The sequence below is a fragment of the Leopardus geoffroyi genome, chromosome B1, assembly GCF_018350155.1.
Source record: "Leopardus geoffroyi isolate Oge1 chromosome B1, O.geoffroyi_Oge1_pat1.0, whole genome shotgun sequence".
Taxonomy (NCBI): Eukaryota; Metazoa; Chordata; class Mammalia; order Carnivora; family Felidae; genus Leopardus; species Leopardus geoffroyi.
This window is the reverse complement of record NC_059327.1, coordinates 172,008,910-172,031,403: the sequence shown is the minus strand read 5'-3', so window position 1 is coordinate 172,031,403 and position 22,494 is coordinate 172,008,910. Positions and strand designations below refer to the sequence as shown.

General features: G+C 34.8%; 1 protein-coding gene across 12 annotated transcripts in view; it reads left to right on the top strand.

The window, feature by feature from the left end:
* Positions 1-22,494, top strand: part of N4BP2 (NEDD4 binding protein 2) — an 86,547-nt gene that overhangs the window by 32,729 nt on the left and 31,324 nt on the right. For all 12 annotated transcript variants that reach the window (XR_006711687.1, XM_045474970.1, XM_045474973.1 and 9 more), the window contains 6 exons: positions 6,826-6,914; positions 12,240-12,316; positions 16,711-16,866; positions 18,442-20,831; positions 21,433-21,518; positions 22,041-22,086. Coding sequence is in view for 11 of the 12 variants with exons in the window: in XM_045474970.1 (XP_045330926.1) it covers positions 6,826-6,914; positions 12,240-12,316; positions 16,711-16,866; positions 18,442-20,831; positions 21,433-21,518; positions 22,041-22,086 (2,844 nt within the window). In the remaining variant the exon portion in view is untranslated. The remainder of the gene's footprint in view (positions 1-6,825; positions 6,915-12,239; positions 12,317-16,710; positions 16,867-18,441; positions 20,832-21,432; positions 21,519-22,040; positions 22,087-22,494) is intronic.

Sequence of the window (22,494 nt, the reverse complement as noted above, 5' to 3'; positions counted from 1 at the left end):
TTAATAGGCAGAACTCTCTTATTTATTAAAAAATTTTCTTAATGTTTACTTACTTTTGAGAGAGAGAGCAGGCAAGGGGCAGAGAGAGGGAGACACAGAATCTGAAGCAGTCTCCCAACTCTGAGCTGTCAGCACAGAAGTCATGAACTGCGAGATCATGATCTGAGTTGAAGTTGGACGCTTGACTGACTGACCCACCGAGCCTCAGTAGGCAGAACTCTATGTTAAACAGCTTTATTGGGATAGTAATCACATGGTTTTAAGCATATTCAGAGTTCTACAACCATCACTACACTTTTAGAACATTTTTATCACCCCCAAAATATCCTACACCCATTAATAGTCACTCCTCATTTCTCCCCAATCTCTCCCAGCCCTAGGCAACCACTAATTTACTTTCTGTCTCTAGGTTTGCCTATTCTGGGCATTTCATTTAATGGAATCATATAAGCCAATTTGACAATAAATTATATTAAAAAAATACAAAAAAATAAGAGATTAAGGATACCAAATTCTAATAAATAAATAAACGGAATCCTATAATATGTGGTCTTTTGTGAAAGAAAGCCTTCTTTTCACTTAGCATAACATTTTCAAGGTTCATGTTGTAGCATGTGTCAGTAATTCATTCCTTTATATGGCTGAATAATACTCCAGTTTATTGATATGCCACATTTTATTTATTCATCAGTTGGTGAACATTTGAATTGTTTCCACTTTTGCCTATTATGCCTAATATTGCTATGAACATGTATGTCTATGTCTAACCTATTTAGGAATTGCCAACTGGTTTTCCAAGGCAACTGCACCATTTTACAATCCTGCTAGGAGTTTATGAGGGTCCCAACTTCTCCATATTGCCACCAATAGTTGTTATTGTCTGTCTTTTTGATTATAACTATCCTGGTGGATGTGAAGTGGTAGCTCATTGTGGTTTTTAAAATTTTTTTTTACATTTATTTATTTTTGAGACAGAGAGAGACAGAGCATGAATGGGGGAGGGTCAGAGAGGGAGACGCAGAATCTGAAACAGGCTCCAGGCTCTGAGTTGTCAGCACAGAGCCCGACGCAGGGCTCGAACTCACAGACTGCGAGATCATGACCTGAGCCAAAGTCGGACACCTAACCGACTGAGCCACCCAGGCGCCCCAGCTCATTGTGGTTTTGATTGCATTTTCCTGGTGGTTGAGGCTGTTGAGCATTCTTTGGTGTGTCCTTTTGCCCATTAGTTTATCTTCTTTGGAAAGTTGTCTGTTTAATTTTTTTTTCCCCTGAAGGTGTAATTAAAAGATTTTCAATACATTAATTATATTCAGGTACAATATTTCCCTTAAAAATTAAATGGGAAAAATTTCCTTGAAAAAATTCATTTTTCCTAAGTATCTTGTGTTCGTTTTTAAAAAATTATTTTCTTATTGGGGCACCTGGGTGGCTCAGTCGGTTAAGCATCTGACTTTGGCTCAGGTCATGATCTTGTGGTTTAGGAGTTTAAGTCCCGTGTCAAGCTCTGTGCTGACAGTTCAGAGCCTGGAGCCTGCTTCTGATTCTGTGTGTGTCTCTCTCTGCTCCTCCCCAACTTACACTCTGTCTCTCTCAAAAATAAATAAACATTAAAAAAATTTAAAAAAAATTATTTTTTTCATCATAAGTGTACTCTTTAATCCCCATCATCTATTTCACCCATCTTCCCACCCACCTCCCCTCTGGTAACTGTTCTGTACAGTGAAGAGTCTGTTCCTTGGTTTATCTCTCCCTCTTTTATTTTTTTCCCTTGTTTGTTTTGTTTTATAAATTCCATATATAAGTGAGATCACATGGTGTTTATCTTTCTCTGAATTATTTCACTTAGCATTATACTCCCTAGCTCTATCCATGTTGTTGCAAAATGGCAAGATTTCATTATTTTTTATGGCTGAATAGTATTCTGCTATGTGTGTGTATATATGATATATGTATATATGATATATAACATTTTTCATATGTGTGTGCGTGCGTGCGTGTGTGTGTATGTTTGTGTATGTGTATGTGTGTCACCTTTATCCATTCATCTATCAATGGACCCTTGGGCTGCTTCCATATTCCATAGTTTGGCTATCATAAATAATGCTGCAGTAAACATAGGAGTGCATGTATCCCTTTGAATTAGTGTTTTTGTATTTTTTGGGTAAGTAGTGTGATTACCGGATTGTAAGGTAGTTATGTTTTTAGTTTTTTTGAGTAACCTCCATACTGTTTTCCATAGTGGCTGTACTAGTTTGCATTCCCACCAACCACGCAGGAGGGTTCCTTTTTCTCCACATCCTTGCCAACACTTGTTGTTTCTTGTGGTTTTTTTTTTTGTTTTAATTTTTTTTTTTTTTTTTACGTTTTATTTATTTTTGAGAGAGACAGAGCATGAACGGGGGAGGGTCAGAGAGAGAAGGAGACACAGAATCTGAAACAGGCTCCAGTCTCTGAGCAGTCAGCACAGAGCTCGACGCGGGGCTCGAAATCACATACCGCGAGATCATGAACTGAGCTGAAGTCGGACGCTTAACCGACTGAGCCACCCAGGCGCCCCTGTTTCTTGTGTTTTTGATTTTAGTCATTCTGACAGGTGTGAGGTGATACCTCATTGTAGTTTTGATTTGCATTTCCCTGATGATAAGTGATGTTGAACATCATTTCATGTGTCCATTGCCCATCTGTATGTCTTCTTTGGAGAAATGTCTATTCATATCTCCTACCCATTTTTTAATTGTATTATTTGTGTTTTGGGTGTTGAATTGTATAAATTCTTTATATATTTTGGATACTAACCCTTTATCAGATAAATCATTTGCAAATATCTTTTCCCATTCAATAGGTTGCCTTTTAGTTTTGTTGATTGTTTCCTTTGCTGTTCAGACACCTTTTATTTTGATGCAATCCCAGTAGTTTATTTTTGCTTTTATTTTGCTTCAGGAGACATAACTAGAAAAATGTTGCTATAGTGGATGACAGAGAAATTATTGCCTATGTCCTGCTTCAGGATTTTTATGGTTTCAGGTCTCACAATTAGGTCTTTAATCCATTTTGAGTTTGTTTTTGGGGATGGTGAAAGAAAGTGGCCCAGTTTCATTCTTTTCCATGAAGCTGTCCAGTTTTTCCAACACCATTTGTTGAAGAGACTGTTTTTTTCCCATGACATATTCATTCCTCCTTTGTTGAATATTAATTGACCATATAATTATAGGTTTATTTCTGGGTTTTCTATTCTGTTCATTTGATCTATGTGTTTCTTTTTATGCTAGAACCATGTGATTTTAATTACTACTGCTTTGTAAAAGAACTTAAAATCTAGAATTGTGATACCTCGGTTTTATTTTTCAAGATTGCTTTGGCTGTTCAAGGTCTTTTGTGGTTCCATACAAATTTTAGTATTTTTTTTCTTTTTTGTTCTAGTTCTGTGAAAAATACTGTTAGTATTTTGGTAGGGATTGCATTAAATGTGTAGATTGCTTTGGGTAGTATGGACATTTTTTTTTTTTTTTTAAACTTTTATTTATTTATTTTTTTTAATTTTTTTTTTCAACGTTTATTTATTTTTGGGACAGAGAGAGAGAGACAGAGCATGAACGGGGGAGGGGCAGAGAGAGAGGGAGACACAGAATCGGAAACAGGCTCCAGGCTCTGAGCCATCAGCCCAGAGCCTGACGCGGGGCTCGAACTCACGGACTGCGAGATCGTGACCTGGCTGAAGTCGGACGCTTAACCGACTGCGCCACCCAGGCGCCCCAGTATGGACATTTTAACAATGTTTTCCTTCCAACCCACGAGCATGCAATACCTTCCCATTTGTTTGTGTTGTCTTCAATTCTTTCATCAGTTTTATAGTTTTCAAAGTACAGGTCTTTCACAACTCTTTGGTTAAGTTTATTCCTAGATATTTTATTGTTTTTGGTGCAATTGTAAATAGGACTGTTTTCTTAATTTCACTTTCTGCTGCTTCATTATCAGTGTATAGGAATGCATCCGCTTTCTGTACACTGATTTTGTTTCCTACAATTTTACTGAATTAATTGATCAGTTCTAGTAGTTTTTTGGTGAAGTCTTCAGGATTTTCTACATATAGTATCTCATGTCATCTGCAGATAGAGTTTTACTTCTTCCTTATCAATGTGGATGCCTTTTATTTCTTTATGTTGACTAATTACTGTGTCTAGGACTTCCAGCACTATGTTGAATAAAAGTCATGAGAGTTGACCTCCTTGTCTTGTTACTGATCTTAGGGCAAAAGCTCTCAATTTTTTAGCATTGAGTATGATATTGGCTGTGGGTTTTTCAAATACGGCCTTTATTATGATGAGGTATGTTCCCTCTAGACCTACTTTGTAGAGAGTTTTTATCAGGAATGGATGTCATACTTTGTCAAATGCTTTTTCTGCATCTGTTGAAATGATCCTATGATTTTTATCCTTTCTCTTATTGATGTGATATGTCATGATTGTTTTGCAAATATTGAACCACCCTGGCAACCCAGGAATAGATTCTGTTTGATCGTGGTGCATGATTTTTTAAATGTATTGTTGGATTTGGCTTGCTAATATTTTGTTGAGGATTCTTACATCTATATTTTTACGTTTATATTCATGGCCTGTAGTGTTCTGTCTTTGTCTCTCTCTGTCTTTTTGTGCTGTTTATCTTGTTTTGTATCAGGGTAATGCTGGCCTCATAGAATGAATTTGGAAGTTTTCCTTCAGCTATTTTTTTGGAATAGTTTGAGAAGAATAGGTATTAACTCTTCTTTAAACGTTTGGTAGAATTTGCTTGTGAAGCCATCTGGTCCTAGACTTTTGTTTTTTGGGAGTTTTTTGATTAGTGATTCAATTTCATTGGTGGTAGTTGGTGTGTTCAAAATTTCTATTTCTTCCTGCTTTAGTTTTGGTAGTTATACGTTTCTAGGAATTTATTCATTTTCTCTAAATTGTGCAGTTTGTTGGCATATAGGTTTTCATAATATTCTGTTACCATTATTTGTATTTCTGTGGTGTTGGTTGTTTTATCTCCTCTTTCATTAGTGATTTTGTTTATTTGGGTCCTCTTTTTTTTTTTTTTTTAATTTTTTTTTTCTTTTTCAACGTTTATTCATTTTTGGGACAGAGAGAGACAGAGCATGAACGGGGGAGGGGCAGAGAGAGGGAGACACAGAATCGGAAACAGGCTCCAGGCTCTGAGCCATCAGCCCAGAGCCCGACGCGGGGCTCGAACTCACGGACCGCGAGATCGTGACCTGGCTGAAGTCGGACGCTTAACCGACTGCGCCACCCAGGCGCCCCAGGGTCCTCTTTTTTTAATAAGTCTGGCTAGAGGTTTGTCAGTTCTGTTGATCTTTTCTAAGAATCAGCTTCTGGTTTCATTGGTTTCTTCCATTGTCTTTTTAGTTTCTATATCATTTATTTATGTTCTAATCTTTATTATTTCTCTCCTTTTGCTGGGTTTGGGTTTTGTTTGTCTTCTTTTTCTAGCTCCTTAGTCTTTTGTTATTTTTAAATTGGATTATTTGCCTTTTTAGTACTGAGTTGTAAGAGAGTACATGAAACTTAAAACTTCCAAATAGGGGCACCTGGGTGGCTCAGTCAGTTAAGCTTCTGACTTTGGCTCAGGTCATGCTCTCCTGGTTTTTGAGTTTGAACCCTGCATTCAGCCTGTATTGGGCTGTGCGCTGACAAGCCCTCCGGACCTGGAGCCTGCTTCAGATTCTGTGTCTCCCTTTCTCACTGCCCCTCCCCTGCTCATGCTCGCACGCACGCACGCACGTGTGCACGCTCTCTCTCTCTCAAAAATAAACATTAAAAAAAAAAAAAACAACTTTCAGCTAATTTCCTTGTAAGGCGTACTTATTGTGCTTCATCATTAATTTCCTGAATAGGTCTAATTCCTGGGGGAAAAAGGTAGTTTTATAAGAAAATCTCTTATACGGTGTTTAATAATGTTTTCTTTATTTCAAATCATTACATCTTTGTGTGTGTTTTTTTGTTTATATATTATGCTTGTTTGTTTTAAAACTCATGTTTGGAATAATTTTTGATTTATGGAAAGGTTGCAAAGGCAGTATAGAGTTCTGTATACTCCTCCCCCATTTCCCTCTTCTGTTAACATTTTATATAACCATGGTACCTTTGTCAAGACTAAGAGATTAACAATGGTACATTATTATTATTATTATTGTTATTATTTTTAAATGTTTATGTATTTATTTTGAGAGAGAGAGAAAGCACACAAGCAGGGGAGGGACAGAGAGAGAGAGAGGGAGAGAGAGAATGCCAAGCAGGCTCTGCACTATCAGCGCAGTGCAGAGCCTGACATGGGGCTCGATCTCATAAACCTTGAGATCAACCTGAGCTGATATCAAGAGTCCGTTGTTTACCCAACTGAGCCACCCAGGCACCCCAACAGTGGTACATTATCGTTAACTAAACTCTAGGCTTTATTTTGATGTTAGTTTTTCTACTAAAGTTCTTATCCCTTCTAGAATCTTATCCAAGATACACTGTTGCTTTTAGGATGATATTAAGGATAGCTTTTTCCCCATATATGCTGTTTATACATGTAACACACATAAAACTTAGATTAGTTTTTTTAAAAATATTCCGATTATAACTTTAGTATTTATTGTTTATTATCCAACACTTATCTGTACTTTAATTTTTATATACTCAAAAGTGATATTTAGAAGTTGTGAGTAAAATTAGCACATATCCATGATTTTCAAATTATGAAAACAAGGTCAGATTTCAGAATTTCAAGAGAATACTTAATACTGTTAAAAAAAGTGATTTTTCATTTTCTGTTTGTGTTTTTCAGCAAAAGAAGCATTTGAGAAGAAGGTGTCTCCTATAATAATAGACAATACAAACCTACAGGCATGGGAAATGAAGCCATATGTTTCTTTGGTTTGTATCATAAATTATCATAAGTCAGTAGTAGTAAGTTTGAAATTATTGGGGGATGTTAATTACACAAGTGAATCTCAAGCAAACAGCCCTTGGACTGTCTATAACTGAGCTTTCTGTGTACTTAAGCAAAATGAGAAAAATAGGAATCATTTTTGCGTAAAACTGAATTTATTCAGTTTTCAAATTCTGAGATTCAGTTTTTAAACTCTGAGATAGTTTTTGTTTTTGATGTCTTTTATGAAAAGGTAGTGGTATTAAATTATAATTTTATGTTTGTGTGCATATGCATAATTATAATTTAGGTGTGTGTGTGTGTGTGTGTGTGTGCATGTGCACGCGTGTATACACACAAAATCTTTTTTCCTTGTTGCTATTACTTGGCAGAATCAAAGTTGGTGATCCTTTGTTAGTCCTTAAATTTCTTTTGAAAGTTTGCTCTTTGGATAAATTCTCAGAATTTTATAAATTCAACTATTTTCAGTTCTCCAAATTTGCCATATTCTTTTTTTTTTTTTTCCAAACTTTGATGTCACCTTTTTCAGGAAGTTAGCATTCATTAACTTACTAAAAAGCTGAATAGAGTACTCTTTCTGCTTTCCTGGCATCCTGGCTTACTTTTGTGATAGCCTTAAGCACACTGCTTTTATCAGTAGGTCATTGGGTTGGCTAACTTTTTTCTATGAAGCGCCAGATGGTAAATATTTCAGGTTTTGTGAGCCACATACAGTCTCTGTCGTATATTCTTTTTTTTTTTCTTTTCTTTTCAAATGATCCTTTAAAGATATAAAAATTGGGGCACCTGGATGGCTCAGTCGGTTAAGCATCCGACTTCGGCTCAGTCATGATCTCACAGTTCATGGGTTTGAGCCCCGCGTTGGGCTCTGTGCTGACAGCTTGGAACCTGGAGCCTGCTTCTGATTCTGTGTCTCCCTCTCTCTCTCTGCCCCTCCCCTGCTCACACTCTCTCAAAAATAAATAAATGTAAAAAAAAACAAAACAAAACTATCCTTAGCTCCTAGGCTGTACAAATACTGGCTAATGGGCCGAATTTGGCTCTAAGCCATCTGTATATTCTTGCAGGTAGGTCTGTTTTATTCATCGTTGACTCTAGGATATAGCACTGGGTTTGGCATATAGTAAATATGTATTTGTTGGCTTAAAATGATGAATGAATGAAGCTTTTGTGATTATGGGGTATTCTTTATTTTACTCCCTCAATATTAGCACATGTCTGGCACTTTAAAGCTCACTTTATGTTTCTTCAGTTAATGAATGTTGTGCTGCTTCTTTTGTGTTCTCAGCACGTTCAGCCTCTGCCTCCTTTGCTGTGTTTAGTGCACTTGTACTATTTTGAAGGTGTGACTCTTCATTTTCTGAAGAAAATTAATGTCATTTGAGAGCAAGTGAAATTTTACTTCTGTGCAGGGGCAGTAGAGGGAACAAAGACTCAATTTTAGTCCATTGGAAGTTGAAATTCAGTTTGCTTTCTGGCCTCAGGAATTCCTAATTTCTAGTCTAACGTATTTATCATGGGAAATGCTTTCCCCCTTACCCTTACTTCTCTGTATGTTTTCCTTAGCTTCCTGCTATCATCTTAGAAAGTTCTTTAACACTTCATTTTCCTATATAGAAAATAAAGAAGGCCCTGTATTACTGAGTTACTGGTTTTCATTTAGCCTTCAGACTTCCATAATATTTTTCTTTCTCTTTTTTCTTATATAATAATTGAAATTACTTTATTTATTTATTTATTTTTTTATAATTTTTTTTTTTCGTTTATTTATTTTTGGGACAGAGAGAGACAGAGCATGAACGGGGGAGGGGCAGAGAGAGAGGGAGACACAGAATCGGAAACAGGCTCCAGGCTCTGAGCCATCAGCCCAGAGCCCGATGCGGGGCTCGAACTCACAGACTGTGAGATCGTGACCTGGCTGAAGTCGGACGCTTAACCGACTGCGCTACCCAGGCGCCCCAATATAATAATTGAAATTATAAAGCTATTTTTCCATTATTGATTCCTTGGCTATTCCCAACTCTACTTAGAAGTATGAATGACAAGGGGCGCTGGGGTAGCTCAGTTGGTTTAACTTCCAACTTCTGCTCAGGTCATGATCTTGCAGTTTGTCAGTTTGAGCCCTGAGTCAGGCTCTGTGCTGACAGCTCAGAGCTTGGAGCCTGCTTTGGATTCTGTGTCTCCTTCTCTCTCTGCCATTCCCCTGCTTGCACTCTTTCTCTCTCTCAAAAACAAATAAACATTAAAAAAAAATTTAAAAAGTATAAATGACTGCTGCTTATCACAGAATGCCAAATTCATTTTTTCTTCAAAAAGAAGTAGTTATAGGAATTACTGTAGAGAAGGAGGATCCCTTTTTGCTTCTTTTGGTAACAAGATAATGAGAGCTGTGGGGGAGTGGAGTAGATTGGAGATAACAGTCTAATACTATCTTGACTGTCATTTACAAAAGTAGTTAAGTAGTGAGTTGAATAAGTAGCGAGCAGTCAGGTATGCTTAGTGGCATCTGGCAAAACTTATTACTTTGTTCTATGTATATATGTGTGTATATATATATATATATGTGGTTATATGTACATATGTGTAGTTAAATATACATATATAACGTATATATACACGTATATATGTAGTTATGCGTATATATGTATATACATATACATATGTAGTTTCCCTTGTGAGTTATCATATAGCTTAAGGTAAATCAGAATCATCCCAATTAATGTAACATTAAGATTTACCTATTGATATGGGAGTTGAAGAAGTCTTTAAATTCAGTCTCTTTTTTTCTCTCTCTGTGTATGCATTTAAAATTAATTTGATCCTGCGAGCTATATGATACTCCTTTAGGTCATTAGAGACCAGGGCTGTTGCCAGGCCCTGAATAAAGTGTATGAAATTTGGTATTGAGGTGAGGAGATAGAATTGAATAGAGTCATTACAGGGTATTATGTCACTTCCTACTGTGGTGTCTTGGTTGATTTTGGGACTTTTCTGTCAGAATGGCAGAAAATAGCAGTGAGTACTTTTGGCATCTTGTCATAAAACTGAGTGGGAGGGGATCAGTAGTGGGAGATGAGGTCAGAGATGTAATGGTGGTTGTGGAGATGGTAGGGCAGATTATATAAGGGCTCATAGATCACTGTAAGAATTTTAGATTTTACCGTGAGTGACATGGAAGATGTATTAATCTGCTCAGGCTGTCATAATAAGATACCACGATTGGGTGTCTGAAACAACAAAAGTAGTTTGTTTTTTTTTTTCACAGTTCTGGAGGCTAGAAATCCCAGGTCAAGATATGGCATAGTTCTCTGGGTGAGAGTTGTTTTCTGGGCTTGCACATGGCTGCCTTCTTGCATGTTCTCTTATTGTATATAGTGAGTTCTTTGGTGTATCTTCTTGTATGCATACTAATCCTATCAGATCAGAGCCTTACCCTGATATCCTCATTTAATCTTGATTCCTTCCATAAAGGCCCTATCTCCAAATAGAGTCACATGGGGTGAGTGAGGTTTGAAGGGACACAAACATTCAGTCCATACCCAGGTTTTAAGCAGAGTAGTGACGTGATCCATGACAGTTAACAGGATTGCTGTAGCCCAGTGCTGAGAATAGACTTGGGGTTGGGGCTGGAGTGGCAAGCATGGAAGCAGAGAGACTAGTTAGAGGGCTATAGTTGTAATTAATGTAAGAGATCATATAGCTTAGACCAACATGGTGGCAGTGAAAGTGATGATGGGTAGTGATTAGATTCTGGATATATTTTTGAAAGTAAAACCGACTGAATTTCTTGTTGGATTGATATGGATGTGAAAGAGAGGAGTTCAGTGTGACATTAGGGTTGGTTTTTGGCCTGTGTAGTTGGAGGTTGCCATAAGCTGAGAATGATGGCGAAGGATTTAGATAGAATAGTTTTGGAGTAATGGATTTCAAAAGTTTAGGTTTGAATATGTTAAGTTTGGTGTAATAGGTAGTTGGATCTACGAGTCCAGAGGTCAGGAGTGAATTCTGAGCTAAAAATAGGTGTTAGAGTCATTAACATATGGGTGATATTCAAAGCCAAGGAATGGGATGATATTACTAAAGAAGTGAGTATAGATTAAGAATAGAGGACCAAGGACTAAGTCAAGGACTAAGCATTCCACTGTGGGAAGAGTTGTGGGTGGAAAAGAAGGACTAGCAAAAAAGACTGAGGACACATTTTAGTGGAGCTGGAGGAAAAGCAAGTATGCAGGAACAAAGTGTTGGGAGAAAGAAGTGGTGAGCTGTGATAAATGCTGCTGAGAGTCAAGTAGGAGAGGATTGAGAATTAACTGTAGCATTTTTCAATGTGGAGGTAATTTGTGGTCTTGATGGGCAGTTTCAGTGGAGTAGCCAATTGGAGTGGGTTTAAGAGAAGTGATGAGAGGAATTGGAGATAGAGTGTAGTAATTCTTTTGAAGGCATTTTCCTGCAAATGGAAGCAGGAAAATGGGGAGCTGGCAGAGGAAAGGGGATTAAGAGTAAGATGGGAGAAATAATTGAATGTGATAAGATTGATTCAAGATGGAGGGAAAAATTGATGATAACTCAGGGGAGAATTACTGAACTTGGTTATTCTTGAGGTGGAGAGAGGAGATTGGATCTAGTGCAGAAGTGTAGGGCATAGCTTTTAGATAATGGTCCTATTAGAGTTTTGAAAAATTGAATGAGCTATTATTTGAAAAGCTTCAAAATTATAAAAGTAATGCATGTATGATAAATATTCAAATTATAAAAAAGAGTGCCAAAAAGTCCTACTCCTTTGAGGTAGATGCTTTTAATAGTATTTTTTAGAATCTTTCCATAAGTTTTCTATATTGTGTAAAAATGTGTGATTAATTCTTTTTTACCCAAGTGAAAATTATGTATCTTTCTTAACAGTTTATATTGGGGCCTTTTCTTTTTAACACATACAGAACTTTCAAGATTTCTGTATGTATTTTCATTGTATGGTTGTACCTTCATTTATTTAGCCAGTTGCATATTAATAGTCACTGTGTTGTCTCCTTTTGCTATTACAAATAATAATCTTAGGGGTGTGTGTGTGTGTGTGTGTGTGTGTGTGTGTGTGTGTGTGTGTATTTGCAGTCATATAATAATTTATTAGTAGCATAAATTTCTGGAAGTTAATTGCTGGGTCAATGAGATTGTGCATTTTGCCGATTTAACAAACCCATCACAATTAGATGATCTTTAGGTTCTTTCAGTTAACATGCTATGAATTTGGAAACAATTCCTTTAATTTCATGGAAGTAATTATTTTTAAATACATTTGTCTTTTTTGTACATAGTCTCAAAAACATAAATATAAAGTTCTTTTCCGGGAACCGGACACATGGTGGAAGTTCAAACCAAAGGAACTTGCAAGGTAAAATGTAGAGACCATCTAACACGTTTTTAATTTTATGGCAGTGATAGAAAGTCCATCTAGATTTTTTCTCTCTATAAATAATCAATGAAACAAAACAGATTGGATTGCAGCTTTTGTAACAAATTTTGTATTTCCTATAGACTTTCTTTTTCAGTTTTTGAAGAGTTTGTATCTTATTCCTAATACTGAGTTAATTAACAGAAGAATTACAGTTGTCTTATATAGTCAGTACTTTATTGCTTATTAATAATATAATGTCAATATTTGAAATTAGAATAGACCCTGGGGATTGGCATACCTGAACCTTGTGCTATGGGAGGAGTAAATCATTGTAGCTGCCTGGTGACTTAGAATACTGAAAGGAAGTGAGGGAGGTATAGGTGGAAAAGGTAGCAGATGTCCAACTATCCAAGTATTGCACTACCCTCCCCACTCCTTGCCCGTCTCCCAAAACTTATGCTTTTTTATGGATTGTTTGACTTGAATGAAAATGTTACCCTACGACATGGCCACATCATGTGTTTTGCTTTGTGCTCTGTATTCCCTTAGAGATAGGCGTAACTGGAGTTTGGTCAGGGTATTTTCTTCTTGGTAATTTTAACTAATTTTAATACTAACTAAAGGGTAACCTAATTTTACTGTATTCATAATGTTGTGCAACCATCACCACTCTCTGATTAGTGAACATTTCCATCACCTCACAAAGAAATCCTGTACCAGCTGTTAGTCACTCCCAATTCTCCCTTTCCTTTGGCAAATGTTAATTTGCTTTTCTGTCTCTGTGGATTTGCCTGTTCTGGACATTGCCCATAAATGGAATCATACAATATGTGGCCTTTTGTGTCTGACATCTTTCACTTAGCATAATGTTCCAAGGTTTTATCCCTATTGTAACATGTATCAGTACTTCCATTCCTTTTTATATGCTTTTGATACGTTACTAGATTTGGTTTTCTAATATTTTGTTAAGGATTTTTGCATCTGTATAAATGAGTGACCAGTAATTTTTTCTTCCTTGCCCTTTCTTTGCCTGGTTTTGATATCATGGTTTTGGGTTGATAAAATTAATTAGAAGGTGTTTCTTCTGTTTCTCTTTTCTGAGTTTATGTGAGTTTGAAAGTTTGATAGAATTTACTTATGAAACTGTCTGGATCTGGTGATTTCTTTGTAAGAAGGTTCAGTTAGAATTTGTCATTACACCAAAGTTTTCAAATTTATTTAGACTTTATTAAAATAATTATAGTATTCTCTTACCTTTACATTTCTGCTGCATCCATACTTACGTTCCTCTTTTTAATCTGAATGTATTTATGTGTGTCTTCTTTTTTTCTTGATTATTCTCACCAGAGATCAGATTTTTTATTAGCCTTTTCAAATAAACATCACTTTGCTTGCTTAATCTTTCTATTATAAGTTTGTTTTATGTTCAATTCACTTCTGCTTCTCTTTTATTCTACTTCATTTGCTTTTTAAAAAAATCTATTTTGTTTATTCTGTTATTTTTATAAGATTTCATTTGAAAGTTTAGGTTATTTTATATGAGCATTTGATGCTATGAATTTCCCTAGGTACTATGTTTAATGCTCCTAGAATTTTAATATAGAATACTTTCTTTTTATCATTTATCCCCTTATTTGCATTTGATTAATTTTACTTTTTAACCCTTGGGTTATTTAGAACTATGTTTTAAAATTTCTGAAAAGGTTATTTTTAAATTCATCTTTTTTAAAAAATTCATTTTCAGTTTAACTGTAGTAGGTAAGATTGTACGATTTGTGTGATTACTAATTCTCTGATGGTATAAAAGATACATTTTGTGACCTAGTATATTGTCAGTGTTTTATAAATGTTTCCTGTTTGCTTGATAAAAATATATACTTTGTTATATATAGTATGTTATAGTATGTTAATATATTATTAAATCATGCCTATTCTGTTGCTCACATCTTTTTAAAAAAATTTGCTTGATGGATTAATGTTTAAGGGAGGAATGAGGAAATCTGCATGAGAGGGTGTGCTGAACTCTCTCACTGTTATGTTGAGTATGTTCATTTCTTATATAATTCTGCCTATTTTCACTTTATTCTGAGGATATTTTTTAAAGTGCTTAGAAGCTTAAAATTTTTATATCTGTCTAATTGAACCATTTATCCTTGTCAAGTGATTTTCTTTTATCCTTAATGTTAATTTTAGTTATAAAGTCTAATTTGTCTAATATTAATAGAACTACACCAGCTTCCTTTTAGGATTTGAGTGTTATTTCTTTTTCCATACTTTTACTTTTGAACTTTTCAGTGTCTTTACATTTAGGCATATCTCTTATAACTAGTATGATTAGGTTTTCAGAAAACCTCTGTCCATCTTTGGCTTTTTGTTGCTAACCTTAGTTCTTTTATAGTTATTTTGGTTATTCATATAATTGGTCTTGCTTCTTACTGTCTCACTCTGCACTTTCTCTTTATCTCACCTTTCCTGTGATTGTTTTTCTCCTATCGCAGAAAATTATATATTTGACTTCTTTCCCTCCTATTATGCCTTATTTTGGATTTTTTTTCACTGAATGCAAATTTCTTATTTATTTTTTCTTTCTCTATTAATTTGGAAATTATATACACTATTTTTATCCTTTTAATGGTTACATTAAAACTTTTATCATGCAAACTTTAAATTTAAGGTTAAACCATTTTCTTAGCCTTCTCAAAAATAAAAATATTTTCAAACATTTTAACTCTGATACTTACCTGCCTTCCAACTTACGTGCTATGATTGAACAGTGTATAGACAATGTGTGTTTTCACTCATACGGTTATTGCTTTGTCCTTAATTTTTCTTGCATCATAGATCTTTTACCTGGGAATTTCCTTCTGTCTGACATTCATCTTTTAGGAATTTCTTTACAGTATAGTTCTGTTTCATGTCAAACTCATTTTTTTTTTAATCTGAAAATTCTTTTATTGCCTTCATTCTTGTAAGATACTTTCACTGGGTGTATAGATTCTAGATTGACAGTTTCTGTTATTGAAGATAACATTTAATTCTCTTTTGCCTTCCATTACTGTTAAGTCAGCTGTGATTCTAATACTTGGTTTCTTTGTCAGTAACTAGTTTTTTTTTTTTTTTCTTTTTTTCTTTTTTTCTTTCTTTCTTTCTTTCTTTCTTTCTTTCTTTCTTTCTTTCTTTCTTTAATTTCTGGTTACTTTCAACATCATCTCTTTACCTTTGGTGAATGACAGCTTCAGCACCATGTTTCTAGTGGATTCCTTATTTATCTTGTTTGGGATTTGTTGGGCTTCAGAGATCAGGGGATTTGTGTCTTTGATCAGTTCTGGAAAATTCTCAGCCATTTTTCTTTAAATTGCTTCTGTCCCATGTACTCTCTTTCTGGGACTTGGATTAGATGTATACTGCCTTTTTGTTCTGTCCTCTATGTCTATGTCTCTTAACTTCTCTTTCATATTTTCTATCTCTTTGCTTCTCTGTGATCTGAAACCAGACAAGATTGAGGTAGGTAAATATGAAAGCCAGATTTGCCAACATGGCAAATACTAATTTTAGCCCTGGGATCCAGACACTGAGCCTTGGATCCAACCCAAGATAGCAGTGTTGCAACTGAGATGTTTTCATGAAGATTAAGATCCTTGAGAGACTAAAGCATACCATCTGGCCTCCTGGCAGATGCAAATCCAGATGTTGTATGAAGAAAAGCACCCCCAGTTTAAGGCCTAAGGATCCTTTAGTATTAGGTTCAACGGAATATGAGTTCATAAACAAAAATAAAGAAATAAGCTACCATGAGTGAAAGCACAAATACAACAAATTTCATATTTGGATATCCAGAGACTTCAGATACAAGGAATTTTTTTCTTTGCTTGAACTTAAAATGTATTCAAATATACATTTGCTTAAATTGACTTGGGATTCAGTTTTATTGTAACAGGAGGGCCCTTTGGACATCTAGTCTGCCATAGTGGCCTAAGTGGAAGACTAGTAGAATTTTTTTTACTTACTAGTTAATAATTAAAGTCTTGAAGTAATGGTCATACTCTTATGAAGTTTTTTTTTGCAGAGCTTGAGAATAGCTTCTTTTAAAGTTATTAGGATCTGTTGTTTTTTTCCAAGTTGATAAAAGATGTTTGGAAAAGATTATATGGAATGATTTAAAAAATGGTTATTTAAGACATCTTGAATAAGATGAAAATTAGAGTCTGTGTATATTGTGTCATGACAAACCAGCTTAGATATTTTTACATATTAGAAATAGAGCATTATTTTGTATACGTTAAAAAAAATGAAAAATATATCATTGTTTTTCTTGGTGTTATGTGTTCCATTTTTTTTTAAACTTTAATTACCAATATTTCTTCTACCCTTTTCTGCCCTGGAATTTTTAGGCGTAATATTCATGGGGTAAGCAAAGAAAAAATAACAAGAATGTTGGAACACTATCAGCGTTTTGTTTCAGTGCCAATAATCATGAGTTCTTCAGTTCCAGAGAAAATTGAACGTATTGAGTTGTGTGCATATTCTTGTGAGGACAGAAGTACTAGGTAGGTTAAAGTCCCTGTGTACAAAAATTCAATTTGAAATATAATTTAAAAAATAATTTTGTAGCTTGTGAAATCACTGCCAAATAACTTTAAAAATAAAAATAGATGTTTGTTATTTGTTGAGTTTAGATCATTGTCTTACCTGAAACAAGATGTATATGGTTAGCAAGAGAAGTAAATTTATGTAAGCAATGACATGGGATTTTGTGGGTCCCAGGGTTTTGTGGGTCCTCAGGGTTTTGTGGGTCCATGTTTATACTGTGAATACTCCTGCTTTCTTTGTGTAACTTCCCACTATTCCAATATTTATTGGTTATCGCCTGTCATTATTTTGTGTTTCTTTAGGTATTAGTGAAAATACTCTTTCAAGTTAGTATTATAAAAATTGATTATTAATGAAATGCTTTGAATAAGTAATACAAGCCATAGCCTTTTGAAAGTTTGCAATCCAGCATGGTACTGATTCTGTTAAACATTTAGGACATATAAACAATTGAATAAGTAGGTGAGTTAAAGAATAACCTTAAATATAGATAGAAGTCTAAATCGCCCATACTTTTTGATGATAAGGGCTGGTGAATCTCTATTAAAAAAGGAGATGGGAAGAGAAAATTCATAAATGCTCTTTTATTGAGGAGCAGTGTTGCAAAGTGGTTTAGAGCATGGCTCCTGAGCTGTTTCCTGGCTTCAAATTCCAAGGCTTTGTAATCTTTGACAAATTATAGAATCTCTCTATACTTCAGCTCTTCATTTCTAAAATGGCAATCATAACACTTTGTTCATAAGAATTTCATAAGGATTATGAATTAATACTTAAAAGGGACTTAGAATAGCATCTGGCATGTAGAAAACTCAGTGTTAGACGTGATTTCACTTAGGAAGCTTCATGAGAGAGGTGGGACTTTGAGAGCTCCTGGAATAAAGAAAGAAAGGAAGATGAGTTGATAAATTGACTAAGGAAAAAGTATTGAAGTTGAAAGTGTAATGATTAGGCAAAAGTGCTGTTGAGTCTGAAATTAACATTGAGGATGGTTTTAAAAAATTTAGCAGGTGACATTTCAAATGACAGCTCTCCTCCCTTTCTCTCATTTCTCTTAGTTGTGCAAATCATGTTGACTCTTCGTGACTTTGTAAATGAAGCTTAAGTATTTTCCTCTGTAGCAAGTGACAGATGTTAATAGAGGCAGACCTAGTTTCACACATATTAAGCTTAAATGGTTCTGAGAGAAGCCAGGTGTCCTCTTCTGGGAACAAATTTAGAACCTTTAATATTTAATGCATATGAACACCTTAACTGAAAATCTCATGTTTTTTATTCGAAAAAAGTTTGAGTGCTTCCTATATGCCAAGCATTGTGTTAGGTGTTAGGGTTACAATGAAAGGATGTGTTGATAATGTACTAGGAAAAGATCACGATTAGCTTTTATAATTTTAATTAATGTAGTTTATCTATAGAAGTTTTAGAAGAAATGTTAAGTGTCTTGTCTTTCAGTGAAATGCTTTTTTAATTTAAATCATAATGTTAATAGCAACATTAAGAGACTTCCTTATAATACTGTAAAAAAAATCTTACAGCCCAAGAGACAATGAAGATATTACCTCTGAAAAAGAAGAAAATGTTTTATCCTCATCTTTGAAGCATCTAGAGTTAACTGAAGTGAAGAAACTTGAAGGGACCAAAGAAACTATATTACCTGAGAATGTTACATATCTGTCTAATGCAGATTTAAACAAAGGAAGAAGAGAAATAAGTGGTATGAATCCTAACATTCAGAGTGCTTTCATTCAGGAAGTTTCAGACATGTATTTTTCTGATTCTGAAAGCAAAGGACAAGCAACAGAAAAAAGTGAGAAAGAAGAGCAAGTAGAAATGGCTTCTGAAAAAGAATATAGTAAAACTGATGCTGATAGTTTTGTAGAGAGAGTGTCACCAAGTATTTGCTATGGTGAAAATAATCAAGACTATGATCTTTCAAATACTATACCATTTCAAAATGAAAAATCTTCACCTGGTGAAATATTGGAAGAAAGAGCCATGGTAAAGAAAAAAGCCTTTGGAAAACCAAAAAGCAAATCAACTTTGGAAAAGTTCCCAAGACATGAGCTATCAAATTTTGTTGGTGATTGGCCAGTTGATAAGACTATTGGTCAGAGGACAAAAAGGAACCGAAAAACTGAAAAAACTTCATCTGTACAAAGTGACAAAAAGTATAATCGCCCTCAGACACGCAAAGTATTAGATAATAGTCTATCTGTGAATATTGATCACATCCAGCAGCGAGAATCTCCACATGAAAGTACAGAGGAGGACAAGAAATCACAGTATGATGATGCTTCAGAATCTTTCAGTCACTCTCAGTTTGATCTGTATAAAAATACTGAAAAACAGTCATTCAGCATTGTGGGTGACTGGCCTTCATCTGATTCTTTAGCTCAGAGAGAGCACAGATCAAGAATGCCAAAAGACAGCTTAAAGGAACCCAACCTCGAATTTGGAACTAATGACAGTTTGAATGAAATAGCCTTCTACACAGCACATGAGGCCTGTTGGGGCACAAGCCCTGAAGAACTAAAAACACTGGGTAGTTCCAGTTCTACTCTAGGAAGTTCTGAATCGCTATCCAGTGAAATGGCCTGTGAGAATAAAACTTGTCCAAGTAAAAAGATTCATAGACAAAACACATTGTCTCTTACTTTTACCAATAGTGGGCCAACTATTCCTGGAGTAGTAGGACCACAAACTTTAGCAGAATTTCCAGACGGAAAACTTAAGAAAGTCCCTGGAATAGAAGAAGGCATGTGTACCCAGACTGAACCACAGGATTTTGCTCTCTTATGGAAAATAGAAAAGAATAAAATTAGTGTTTCAGATTCTGTGAGAGTATTAACCGGACGATTAGATGGATTTAAACCAAAAGCTTTCAATATTAACACAAAATTAGACATTCAAGAAACAATTCCATATAGGGTAATGTATGATAAAAGCACATATGTTGAAGAAAGTGAGCTCACCAGTGCTGATGAATCTGAAAATCTTAACATTCTTTGTAAACTCTTTGGGTCCTTTTCATTAGAAGCCCTAAAAGACTTATATGAGAGGTGTAACAAAGATATTATTTGGGCTACAAGCCTTTTGTTGGACTCTGAAACTAAATTATGTGAGGATATTGAATTCGAGAATATCCAAAAATCATACGACGAAGCACAAATTGGGCCGTTTTCTCTGGGATTAAATTTGAAGGAAATTATTAGCCAAAGAGGAACCTTGGAGGATTCTATTTCTTCTGTGCCAGAATTTGGCCATGGCACTGTTGGCAGTAACACTAATGTGCAGTCTACCTGTGATTCAGAAAAGGGACACTCAGAGCAGGCAGAAATAAGAGCTATCACTACTGAAAAACCAGGATTCATAACAGATTTATTTCCTAATGCCACTACAGATCTAAAGAATACTAATGAAGTACTTCCTGGTAGTCAGGCAGAACTTCCAGGTTTATATAACATTAAGCAGCCTTTTCCAGGGACTCTGAAAGCTGCTACTGCTAATGATGTGAGGGACATGGAGAAGAACCTAGAAGTCACAGAGATTGGAGACAGTATACATTCTTCTTTGAATTTGTCTGATGTTTTAAACTCTGTATCGAGCACTTCAAATCTGGAGTTAAATGAAGAAGTTGATTTTACTGACTCTTTTGAAATAAAGAAAAATGAAAATCTTCCTAAGACTTATGTGAAATTTCCAAACACTGAAGAATTTATGAATGAAGATGAACAGGAAATGGAAAAAATTCTAATGGCTGAGAGTACTTTGTCAGCTGGAGTTAGTGAAGAAGATAAAACTGAGATGTTGAATCCCATGCCAATGATGGCCAAATCTCTGACCATAGACTGTTTGGAATTGGCATTACCTCCTGAGCTGGCTTTTCAGCTCAATGAATTATTTGGCCCTGTTGGTATTGATTCAGGTAAAGAAAAAGATTACCTAAATATGTATCTTTGTGTGAATAGAAACAGATTCAGGGTTCTATCTCCATTTTGAAATTATGTTCTATGTTAACTAAAATATACCTTATTTTTGACACATTTGTTTATAGAGTATTTCAAAAAAATGTAATTTAAAGAAATAGAGAGTATTTATATGGAGTTTGTGTTCATCCCATGCATATGTTGAAAGTTTTCTGGGTATTTACCTCATACTTATTTGCAGAGTTGAACCTTTTTGAATCTGTGGTGCTACTCCAGATATACTTAAGGCAAGACTAATTTCTTAGAACACACTTCTTGAAAAGTCTTGACTAATGGAAATGAATATCTTAAATATATTCAGGTAAACTGATGGACAGGAATAACTTAAATATATGAAGCATTGTATAATTGCACCCACCAAGAAGTGTGAAAACAGTGACATAGCACATAAAAAAATTATTCTAGGAGCTTTAGAACTAGAAATACAGGTTAGTAATAATATGAATTAGTTTTATGATGCATAAGGTGGTTGAGTATGTTTTCTCAAAATGTATAATGAGTAATGATTATATTTTCTTTTCTTTTTTCCCTCCTCACAAGGGTCTCTAACAGTTGAGGATTGTGTGGTTCATATAGATCTGAATCTGGCTAAAGTGATTCATGAGAAATGGAAAGAATCTGTAATGGTTGGTAGGCTTCTTTTTATAAAGAGCTCCTTTTGTGTTCACTTTGCTCTTAATAGAATCTGTTGTATGAAAGATTTCTATTGAATTTTGACTTTGAGAGAGAATGAATTTTTATCAGTAAATAGGTTACTGATATTTTTCTTCTTTCTAGTATTTTTGATTATTTCCAGTTGGGCCAAATTATATAACTAATGATGGAGCTCAATATGATTGTTGACTTTTTTTAAGAGAAAAAATCATAAATAGTTTTTACTCTAAAGACTTGTAGCACTGATTGATTAAATTTCAAAAACTGCTGAAAAAAACAAAACAAAACAAAACCAGCCTAAGAGCTCTGTAAGTGGCAAAAATATATTAATATAGTCCTACTTCATAATCATATCTAATTTTATTGTTTTACTTAGATTTGGCATGGACAATTGATAGTTTTACAAGGAGAAGTGATTTCTAGAGAAAAATAATATAATCTTATTTTATAATGCACCCTCCTTTGCCAATCCCCTGTCCTGCATTTGTGTTTAGGAGCGACAAAGACAAGAAGAAGTATCCTCTGGCAAGTTTACGCGAGGTAAAACACATATTTTTACTTCTAATGTTCTTGTCATGATGTTGAAACTTGGTGTATGTGTACGAATTTTAATGCATTATTAAATATACTGCCACAAAATGTGTTACCCAAGAATTTTGATTTGAAATTAAAGTTCTTTTAAAATATTTAACATTTAATGTTGAAATAAAATAAAGCTAGAAGAACTAAAAAGCACCCGTAATTAACTTTCATGAGTGCAGTGGACCACCTGTGGTGTCCTCTAATACGTATAGTCAGGGTATTGCCTGTTTAAGATTTTGTTCTGGTTCGAGAGCACTAACATGTTCATGTGTTTGATTGAGAGCATCATTCAGTTGTTACTTGGTTATTCAAAATTTTTACTGATGTTAATATTATTAGAGCACAAAAGTCAGCCTGCTTTTGTAA